The following is an 11636-nucleotide window of genomic DNA, read 5'->3' on the forward strand; positions in this document are numbered from 1 at the left end:
TGGCTAAACTAACTTGATTTGGGGTTTAAGGCATTGGCAGAACAGAAAAATATCTCAAGCCCCTCTCGCATCGTACAATTGAAAGTACACAATCACTTTACAGCTCCTGACTGTCCCTGGTAGCGTCACCTCCCGTGACAACCTGGAAACGGCGAGTTGTGTTGTGGCCTGATGAGAGAGTGAAGGGAGACTGATGCTGTGGTCTAGTGAGAGACAGTAGAGGTCTGGTGCTTAATGCCGAGTTAATTGTCTGTGCTCCTTCTTGTCCTTTGCCCTGTACTGTGATAGAGACAGCTGTCTTGGAACAGTAGGACTGCACCGTATCTAGAACTTGAAGTTGTCTTTGTTCTTTTAGACACATTAGTTTAGACAAATTTGCATCCTAGTTTATAAAAACAGGGTTTAGTGCGGGTGGGAACACTGACGCTTTGCAAGGTACATCAGACACCGTCTTAGAACTGAATTAAAAAGTGTCGGTTGGTAGAGTTGACTTGACGGTGATCTCATTCATGCATTGAAACCCTGAAAGGGACTGGCAGAGTAATCCTGAATGGTTCCTTCAGAATCCAAATACAGGGGGGAAATTCCAGGTAGAATTACATTACTGTATGAAGCACAGGAACCTGTTTTTTGCACAAATAATTGCAGATGTTGTGGAACAATTTTATACTTTTGAAGAAATTCAGATGCATTTCTTTTTAAAATGGTACCTGCCCTATGTTCTTCAGTTTGCACTAAAATCTATTGGCTCCTCTCTGACAGACTCAGGCCTGGTGGTGCCCAGTGTACCCTTTGAAATGCACAAAAGGCTGATTTCCGTGGCGGAGCGGTATGGACTGAGCCTGGAGCGCAGGCTGGAGATGGCAGGCGTGTGTGCCAGTCAGATGGCACTGACTCTGCTCGGAGGACCCAACAGGTAAGTGGTGCAATAGACATAGCTCACTAATTGTGTGGGTATCTTCTAAGGGATTGTTTACTTTCACTGTTGGCATGTTTTCAAATTATTTGTTTTGTACTGTATGAGCATAGAACAAGCTAAGGGCAATTTCAGTGATAAAATGTAATGGCTTCAATCATTTAAAGCAATATGTTCTTAATTACAGTGGTAGAATCTCCCTTTTAATGGAAGATTTAGTGACTGTGGATCAATAGGAGATATTGTATAGATCTGATTTGGTTGAGGGAGCTGCTGGTACAATGTAATGATCTAAGATGGGTACACAGTGAGTCTAATGGTTTAAAAGTAATATGCTTGGTATTGATTAGATTGCTTCTTTAATATAGAGATTTAAAGCTCTTTTCTTTTAAGAGAGGCTGCATCTGATAGTTAAAGTTAGCCATTCATTTGTTCTTTTCAATGTCTTACATGTAATTGTTTTATAAACTTGAACATATTTAAGAAGTTCAATGGGATTGTTTGAACCTGCCAGATTTGTATGTGCTCGTGCTTTAGCCAACAACTCAACCGGTCTGTTGAGACACCATTGCCAAAGGGAATCAAACATTTTATTTCTGAGGGTTTTATTTTTTATTTTTTTACACTTTTCAGTGCACGCTCGGTGCTGTTTGTCCTTGCTACTTTGCAGCTTCTACAAAGATAGCCAGACTGACAACAAGCACAGTAATCTCAATTGCCACTGGTCTATCTCCGTGCATGGGCAATCTTCCCCATCTAATTGCCCTATTCCTTTTTATTATTTTTTCTTCATACAAAGCTTCAGTATTCAAACTTGTCAGTTGCTTTCAGATCACACACTTAAATTCACATGTTAATTAAAAACAACAGTGGACAGGAGACAATTTAAAGTGAGTTACAAGAGTACAGTAATCAGATTTCAGAGGAACAATGCTTTCCTTTTTGGACAGATTTCACGCTCTAGCTGAGTACTGTAAGGTAGTGTCTTTGTGCAGTCCTTACATTTCTCTCTATTAGTCTACCTGGGAACACTGCACTGCTCAGGTTCAGCCTAAATGCAGTCAGCAGGCCAAGGAAGGGCAATGAGCAATGTGCAAAAGAAAAACAAAAAAATATATATATAGTCGCTACACCAGAAGAATGCTTTCTTCTCTCGCTTGCTTGCACTTTCATTGTTCACTTTATCTGCGAAATGTTTTGTAATGATTGAAGTATATGAGGCCAAACCGGAGCGTGTGGAGATATGTGAGCGGGACACGCAGCTTGGTGAATAGTGTGTTCAGGATTACATCCCTTATCGCAGCATTGGCTGCGCCATCAAAGGGAAGCATTTGATGTCTGTTGCTTACTCTGCAGCTCCAAAGCCCTTTCCGGAACCATTGAACACAAAAGGAATGTTATTAATAAATCACTTAAACGCCCTGTTACATTTTCGAATAAGAAATCAAGGCAGTTGAAAAGCATAGCAATATCATTTCATGCTAATTAATTCACAAAATACATTGTGTATATATATTCCTTTTTGTTTGGTGTATTTGTTTTGTACTGCTTGTTAGAACAGATTTGATTTTGAAAATGTAACACTAAAGGTTGTTGACATTTGTCGAGTACAATCATGTAAGACATTTTGACACTACCTTCTTTAGTAATATGACAGGTGTTGAATGTGTATCGCCAAACTTGTTTGAAGTTTGTTTCAGGATGTTTTTGTTGCGTGAATTTAGAATTACCCCCCTTGGAACAGATAGTTGTTCTCACGGAGAGTTAGGTTTCTGTGCATGCAATGCCATGAGATGGGTGTATGTTCTGAACATGAAGATTTTCATATTGCATTTCTCCCAGAATAGTTAAATCTGTCAGTTGTAAAATCAAAAGTACATTTTGTACTTACTTTTCTCTCCCCCCTCTTCAGTATTTATGACTGTGACATAAATGTGGAAAATAGGTATCAGAGGCTAGTTTGCACACTCTATGAAGGATTTATTTCCCTATTTGTACAGTAGGCAAGGTAGAGAACAGTCTGTGATCATCCTTTATAATTTCCTTCTAGGCTGACCCCTAAAAATGTCCACCAGCGACCCACCGTGGCCTTGCTGTGTGGCCCTCATGTCCAGGGTGCTCAGGGCATCAGCTGTGGCCGCCATCTGGCCAACCATGAGGTCCACATCATCCTCTTCCTGCCCAATTTTGTCAAGATGCTGGAGTCCATCACAAATGAACTCACGCTCTTTGGCAAGACTGATGGCAAGCAGGTCTCCAGCGTCAAAGGTAAACCGGCTGAACGGGAAGAAAGAGGCACTGAATAACTTGATTTTTAGTAATGGGCTTTAGCTTCCAGTGGGTTTGCAGATGGAAATGATGAAAAACCGACAGTAGCAGAGACTGGAGTAAGAATGTCTAAACTAGTCTAAAGAAAATCATAGTTTTTGTTTTTCTTAACCCCTGGATTGAAACTCTTGATTAAAACCTGTTTGGACTATCCAGTGGTCTGCTGTACACTGTGTTAGTTGTCCCATTTCTGAAATTGTTTGGTGTGATGCAGTGTCGCCACCTGCTGGGTTTTTAAAGTAAGTCGACAAATTACTGCTTTTTAAAAATGTGATGAGATTCAGTTTTCGCTTCAAAAGTGAAAATTCAATATCCCCTTCACAATTCGATCGGGAATGTCCGTTCCACTTGTGTTGTCCTGGAGTCTAGGTGCCAGCTTTAGATTGCATGTTTGTGAATCAAGAATCAGTTTACCTTGAGCTGGATCCAACTGCTCACAATATGGTCCCTCTCACTACTGTGTTCATGTCATTTGTTCTCGTTTCAAAGAACACAAATATTATTGTAATGTACAAATTATTATCAGCAGCACAGTGTTACCACAAGTGAAAATCTGATCACAGGAACCTTTTAGTTTTCCTCTAATTCCTCCATTTGCTTTTATACTGTGTTCTACAGTGTTGTGAAACCACTCTTTGTTTGTAAGATTTACATTTGCAGCCTGTCTTGGGGGAAGCCCCCAGACACACAAACAACTAAATGTATACACCTTCCAACACCCTTGTATATACAGTGAGGGGAAAAAAGTATTTGATCCCCTGCTGATTTTGTACGTTTGCCCACTGACAAAGAAATGATCAGTCTATAATTGTAATGGTAGGTGTATTTTAACAGTGAGAGACAGAATAACAACAAAAAAATCCAGAAAAACGCATTTCAAAAAAGTTATAAATTGATTTGCATGCTAATGAGGGAAATAAGTATTTGATCCCCTATCAATCAGCAAGATTTCTGGCTCCCAGGTGTCTTTTATACAGGTAACGAGCTGAGATTAGGAGCACTCTCTTAAAGGGAGTGCTCCTAATCTCAGCTCGTTACCTGTATAAAAGACACCTGTCCACAGAAGCAATCAATCAATCAGATTCCAAACTCTCCACCATGGCCAAGACCAAAGAGCTGTCCAAGGATGTCAGGGACAAGATTGTAGACCTACACAAGGCTGGAATGGGTTACAAGACCATCACCAAGCAGCTTGGCGAGAAGGTGACAACAGTTGGTGTCATTATTCGCAAATGGAAGAAACACAAAATAACTGTCAGTCTCCCTTGGTCTGGGGCTCCATGCAAGATCTCACCTCGTGGAGTTTCAATGATCATGAGAACAGTGAGGAATCAGCCCAGAACTACACGGGAGGATCTTGTTAATGATCTCAAGGCAGCTGGGACCATAGTCACCAAGAAAACATTTGGTAACACACTACGCCGTGAAGGACTGAAATCCTGCAGCGCCCGCAAGGTCCCCCTGCTCAAGAAAGCACATGTACAGGCCCGTCTGAAGGTTGCCAATGAACATCTGAATGATTCAGAGGAGAACTGGGTGAAAGTGTTGTGGTCAGATGAGACCAAAATCGAGCTCTTTGGCATCAACTCAACTCGCCGTGTTTGGAGGAGGAGGAATGGCCCCAAGAACACCATCCCCACCGTCAAACATGGAGGTGGAAACATTATGCTTTGGGGGTGTTTTTCTGCTAAGGGGACAGGACAACTGCACCGCATCAAAGGGACGATGGACGAGGCCATGTACCGTCAAATCTTGGCTGAGAACCTCCTTCCCTCAGCCAGGGCATTGAAAATGGGTCGTGGATGGGTATTCCAGCATGACAATGACCCAAAACACACAGCCAAGGCAACAAAGGAGTGGCTCAAGAAGAAGCACATTAAGGTCCAGGAGTGGCCTAGCCAGTCTCCAGACCTTAATCCCATAGAAAATCTGTGGAGGGAGCTGAAGGTTCGAGTTGCCAAACGTCAGCCTCGAAACCTTAATGACTTGGAGAGGATCTGCAAAGAGGACTGGGACAAAATCCCTCCTGAGATGTGTGCAAACCTGGTGGCCAACTACAAGAAATGTCTGACCTCTGTGATTGCCAACAAGGGTTTTGCCACCAAGTACTAAGTCGAAGGGGTCAAATACTTATTTCCCTCATTAACATGCAAATCAATTTATAACTTTTTTGAAATGCATTTTTCAGGATTTGTTTGTTGTTATTCTGTCTCTCACTGCTAAAATACACCTACCATTAAAATTATAGACTGATCATTTCTTTGTCAGTGGGCAAACGTTCAAAATCAGGAGGGGATCAAATACTTTTTTCTCCCACTGTATACTTGTCTTGTATAAACTTTACATTTCCTTGCAGTATTTGAGTCTAATTGTCTGTTGTGGTTCATCATAAAATGCATCTGTCCCCTGAAGACATTAACTGTTTATTGTATATCTGCTCAACGGGTACATGTTTCCACTTGAGGTTGTGCCGTTAACATTCACAGACAGCTCTTAGTTAGGAGTAGAGCTGTGCAATCTTTCACCTTAATATCATGATTTACACAATGTTTTAAAACAATATATCTAAAGTATTACTCTTTGTATTCTCTCTCTCTCCTTTCGCTCTCCTTCAGAGAGCTGTAGTATTTGGCCCTGTAACCTCTGTGAACAGTTTTGTCAACACTTCTGTTTCCCTGCAGATCTGCCGGACAGCCCGGTCGACCTGGTGATAAACTGCCTGGATTGCCATGAGAATGCCTTCCTGCGAGATCAGCAGTGGTACCGGGCAGCTGTGGACTGGGCCAACCAGAACCGGGCCCCCGTGCTGAGCATCGACCCGCCGGTGAGCTCCCGGGAGCTGGCTGTGGAGGCCAAGTGGTCGCTTTGTCTGGGGCTCCCCCTGCCCCTGGCTGAGGGGGCGGGCCGGCTGTATCTGTGTGACATTGGCATCCCGCGCCAAGTCTTCCAGGAAGTGGGCATCAACTACCATTCTCCCTTCGGCTGCAAGTTCGTCATCCCACTCCACAGCACCTAGCATCTGAGTTGACACCGATCGAACTCTTCCCAGAGCCAGGATAGGGAAAGCATCCTTAAAATTGAAGGAAAATGTTTTAAAGAGCTTGAATGTTGCATTTTGTGTGCGGGGTGTTCCCTTGCCTTTGTTGCCAGCTTTCCTGGGGGTGGTGTGCTGGGGAGGGCTTTAAGAAAGCGTTCTGTGGGAAAGTTTTTTGTTTCTCCTGAACTCTCAGGTTTTGCACTGACATTCCATGAGGTGCAGCCAAAGGACAGTAGATCCTGAATGATTCTGTGTGTGTTTGAGAAGGACTGTGTGTTTGGCAGAGTCCATTTACAGTGCATTAAAGCAGGGAAGGTGAGTGAATGAACATTTCCCTGGAGAAAGAAAGAAAAAAAGAAAAGAGCATTGTTCATGTTGTTCGTGTTGAATTTGAAAATGATCTTTTTGTCATTTTGTAGTTACTGTTGTCACTCTTATGAGATGACAGCGCCTGGCCAAATGAACAGGTCATTGACCCATGTGTCACATTCAGATGTGTTCTTGTTTGTTTATCCTTAACTGCCAGGTGAGCAAAGGAACGAGAGGTATTTTCACCGCACAGCACAATTGTTTTTTTTTGTTCTTCTATTAAGAATGGAAAATGGAGCATATTGAACGGAGTATTAAATATAAAAAGAGGGCAATCTGTAGTTTGCTTGGGAGCTGAATGTGGTCAGTGCACTCCATACTGGAGTGTGTGACCATCCTGGTGTGGGGTCAGTGTATATTTATGATCCTAAATTTGTTAGTTTCCGAAAATTGGGACTTGCAGACACTAGTTTTTATTTGTGTTTTAGATTTAAGCTAATGCATCCAATTTTGGGACAGAAGCATTTTACAACCAACAAGGTTTGTTACGGAATTAAACTCGGTCAATGCTCAAAAAATGGTCTGGCGTAAACATTCCCACCGAGAAAAGAATTGCAGCGGGAAACCAATTTCACAGACATTTTGGAAAATGTAACATTATCATTGATTGATTGAAATAGATCGATATTTTCAATTTTGTGTACACGTTATCTACAATTGTTTTCACATACCTATTTCTCAATGTTGAAAATGTCTTATGATAAGTACATTGAAAATGACATGGTAAAAAGTATAGACAAATACATGGAGTTTTGTTCAGATTTACTTTACAAAGACCAAGTTAATGATGATACTACAGCCCTAAATATTAAATACCCCCCCAAATAAAAACTTCATTTTTTTGTTCTCCTGCCCAACATTTTAGTATTGCTTTATTCTTACTGGTATTTCATTTAGTCCTAATTACACAAAGTGTCAATTCTAGTGAAGACCTTAAATTGTAATCTTGGTCAGATATATTCACATTTTAAACTGATCAAAGGGGGGCATTTACATTTTTTCTGTGAAGGCATAGTGATTACAACAAAATATTCCATATTACTGTTGAGTCATAGTCTTCAGGTCAGCTTTTCAATTTTCTTAGATTTTCCTGAATACTGATTCAGGATGTCACAATCTGGACCAAGTGAACACATTATAGTCTCTCATCCCAAATGATCACCCTTTATAGAACATGGTAGATTTAAATCTCTAATTTCAGTTTTTTTTACAAATGTACCATTCAAACCATATACATGTTGAATAGATCTAAATGTGTACCAACGTATTGAATTCAGTTTTGTAAGATGAAATTTCAGAATTCTAGCTTTCATAAATGCATTTTTACCATGTTGCGGTGTTCATTTGTTGAAAACAAGGAATTTGTGAACATCAACATCAAAAGGTTGGCTAATTTAAAGTATGGTAAAGTTAGATGCAATTAAAGACCGAAGTCCTGATTTTCTGAAGTTAAAAAATATTTTTTCAAAAGTTACTGTGCCATACAATTTTCAAGCCTCTTATTTTATTTTTATTTTTTTGTCATGTTTAACTGGGAAGACTGAGACACATACTAGTTTTGACAAAATATTTTCTTTGCATTTCCCCCTCAAAATGGAAATCGTTAGTCTATACTAGTGCCGGTGATTGTTTTTTGTGTGTCATGTTTGGGGACCAAAGCTCAATGGGGGAGTAAGTGAACACGAGATCCAAATTATGTTTCAATATGAAATGAAGTTGATCTCATTATCCCAGGGCCAGGTATGTTACAGATTGTCACAATCGTGGCTCAAACATGGCTATGTGTTGTTGATCTGGTAATTTGTTTCAGGAAGTCAGTCCTATTTCCTGTTCCTAAAAGGTCAAATGTATTGTATTGAGTGGTTTTAGTGGAATCAATACTTCAATACACTATAGAGTGCTTTACCTTTGTGCAGACGTTAAAAACATTATCAGGTACTTTTACAGTGTGACCATGTCTTTATATATTAGGTTTGTTTTAACTAAAGTTTAATATAGGACTGTAAACTCCACATGAGATCGGCTGGTCTGACATGATGTAGGTTTATTTGCAATTCTATCGGGATCTAGGAGATTTTATAAGAACTTGTTTCTGAAGAAGCCCAATCTTTTCTTCAGTGAAGAGGATGTTTTGTAGCAGTAATCATTTTATATGTGATTTTTGTTTTACATGGAGATCTTTTGTGTATGTGATTTACGAACTATAAAAACCATGGTTACTCTTCATTCACATTCAATTAGTGGACACAGTAAGCTGGTGGTGGCTTACCCTGCTACTGGTGTACTACAACTCTTGAAATAATCTGTTACCGAATACACTGAGCACACGGGTAATTTTGAAATAAGTCCAATAACTGAATCGGTCAAGTAGTTGACAGTTTAGATTAAACCAAAAACAACACTGGTTCTCCGAGACCAGGCTGTGTTAAGATCCTTTTGCAAATCTTCATTGCTGAATGAAATGTTTAGTTTGTAGAGATTTGAGGAAGATTATCATTCAGAGTTGTGCAGAAACATCAAAGCACATTTTCCCTTACTGCAAAAAATGCCTAAGTGAAAGAAGGCTCAACGTACGGAATGTGACAGTTTATTGTAATTACATATTGTATTGCATGAGGGAAAAAGTTATTTTTTCACAAAAGTTGACGATCTGCAACTCTGTACAGGTTGCTATTTTCAGTATATGGAGAGCAGGGTTTCAGTACTGTACATGATATTTGCCTGAAATATGAATATGCTGAATTATGGATTGTCATATTTAACCACAAAACCAAATGAACACCCATAGGCTAGGTTAGACTTTGGTTCTCTTGTAATTGTTTTATTAACTCCAAACAGTGTGGGAGTGGGATTGGCTGTAATTTTGTCAGAGGTTATAATGGGTCCATCTGCATCTTTGACTGGTGTGTGTATACTAGATTGAACAGCATCCCATTTCTTCCAAGAAATCCAGTACAGTTCTGTGGGATGACTTAAGAAGGTTTTGGTTCCAGTCCAGATATTTTTCTTGCATTTGGAAATATTCATTACAGTCAAGATGTCTTCGTTATTGTGACAAAGTTAGTTTCTTCAGAGGAAGGATGCATCGTCTTTGTCCTGTGCACGCTCTGTCGTGTAGGGATGTACAAGGATGTTTGGTCTCAGGGAGGTTTAGATAATACTGCAGTGCACTGGTTAAATTCTAATTATCTTGCAAAACACATTTCCATTCATAAGCAAAGCTATTTTGTGGATATATATTTCACTTTGTAAATTATATATATTATTTGTGCTTTGCATGTGTGAACTTTAGGAATGAATGGGATTATTGTGCATACTACAATTATGTGAATATTATAGTAGCCACTGCGTTATCCCCTCAGAAATTATAAAGTATATATAGAGAAATGGAACAAGCCTCCCTCTAGTAATATAAGATACTTCACAAAGAATGATATGGCCAGCTAGTGCAGATTGTAATGTAATATTTTGCACAAATGTATACTGCAAACCTTAATCAAACTTATTTTTTGACAAAGACCTGTGTGAGATGCCATCTGCTGGGGGTGACACAGTAGTTCAAGAAGAATAGCATTGAAATAGTTGTATGTGTTGTGTGTGTGTGTGTGTAAATGTGTACAGTATATATATTCACACATTGTGTGTATTTTTAAAAAACCCAGTTAACTTTCACACTTGCCTAATAGAGATGCAATCCAACTCTTAAACACGGCCCCACGCTTGGCCTTGGGCACTGTGTAAGAACTGACATGCATGATAAAGTGGAAGTCTGATTATTCTGGCATAAAAGTGATGTGGAAAGAGCTTAACAATTCCACTGTGTTATCATTTCATGGCAAGACTCTGTATCTCTTGCCCTATTAGCTCAGCACGCTAATACGCACTGGAAGAATTGTTCTGTGCTTTGTCCAGTTTTGGTTATCGATCGCAATTGTACATTTTTACTCTTGAATTTATCTACTTCTGAACTTCTGATTATTTGCCTCCCATTCAAGCTTTTGGTGTAGCTCTGCTTACAAAGTGTGTGAGGACCAGTGTGTCATGGTTTTTGGACACATTGGAGGTGTTTTAGTCCTCTGAGAATCCTAGCTCATGAGCTGCAGTTTCCTTGCTCTGTTTTGATTTACTGTTAGGGTGTTTTTACTCATATCCTAACACTGAAGAGTGGAGAAGTGGAAGTAGAACAATATGTGTTTTTTATTGTAATTATGTCATTCTTTATGTGCAGCTATCCAAAAGAAGCAGTCTAAACAAAAGTAGTCACGCCCATGTGCAGGGATCAGGGTGAGGGAGTTGTCTTTTAAAATTTAGGAAAATTATGAACCAGATATATTTTGGATCTGATTTGTGTACTGCGGATTTATTAATCTTCATATTTGTTTTATTCTGGGCTGCAGTTGTCTTTTCAGGCTTAGTTTCATCTTGTTTTTTGTTTGTTCTCTTATTCCAAACTTGAACAACAGAATGCTGTCTGCTCTATCTGGGGAAAAAAAAAAACGGCTATTGTTCAGTGCATTTTTCTTAGTTGATTATATTTGCCTGTTATGGAAATAAAAACTGTTCCTTGAAACTGATCTAGGTGGATCCTCTTTCTTCACTGTGTAGGGAAAGCAATGCCATGTTCCAGTAAACTGCTGTGGTTGCGTTGGGGAACAATAAGAACCTTCCACTCCTGAATAGTGTTTGGTGTAACACACGTGTAACCTAATGATCTGAAGAGGTGTACGCTGTGAATCAGGTGTGTATGTCTGGGGTCATGCGACAGATTTTCCAATGGAAATGCTTTAAATGCTGTGTGATACCTTGTGAATTCATTTCTAAAAAGCCCAGTTAACAGTATAGTGTATTACATTGTGTGGATATTTCTGGGAAATGTTTGACTTTCTCTGGCCGTAACCTTGTGCCTTTGACACAAATCTGCTGCTCAAATAAACATAACAGACATAAACAGTCCTCATAAAGGCAAGAAGAAAACTAGGTTCTGGG

At 39.7% G+C, this 11636-nt stretch overlaps 1 protein-coding gene across 2 annotated transcripts in view; it reads left to right on the plus strand.

The window, feature by feature from the left end:
- edc3 (enhancer of mRNA decapping 3 homolog (S. cerevisiae)) overlaps positions 1-11224 on the plus strand; it is a 28061-nt gene extending 16837 nt beyond the window's left edge. For both annotated transcript variants that reach the window (XM_066702025.1, XM_066702026.1), the window contains exons 5-7: positions 763-916; positions 2967-3184; positions 5926-11224. In XM_066702025.1, coding sequence (XP_066558122.1) covers positions 763-916; positions 2967-3184; positions 5926-6260 — 707 coding nt within the window. In that variant the 3' untranslated portion in view covers positions 6261-11224. The remainder of the gene's footprint in view (positions 1-762; positions 917-2966; positions 3185-5925) is intronic.
- Positions 11225-11636: the final 412 nt, after the last annotated feature.

Source organism: Amia ocellicauda, chromosome 4, assembly GCF_036373705.1.
Source record: "Amia ocellicauda isolate fAmiCal2 chromosome 4, fAmiCal2.hap1, whole genome shotgun sequence".
Lineage (NCBI taxonomy): Eukaryota > Metazoa > Chordata > Actinopteri > Amiiformes > Amiidae > Amia > Amia ocellicauda.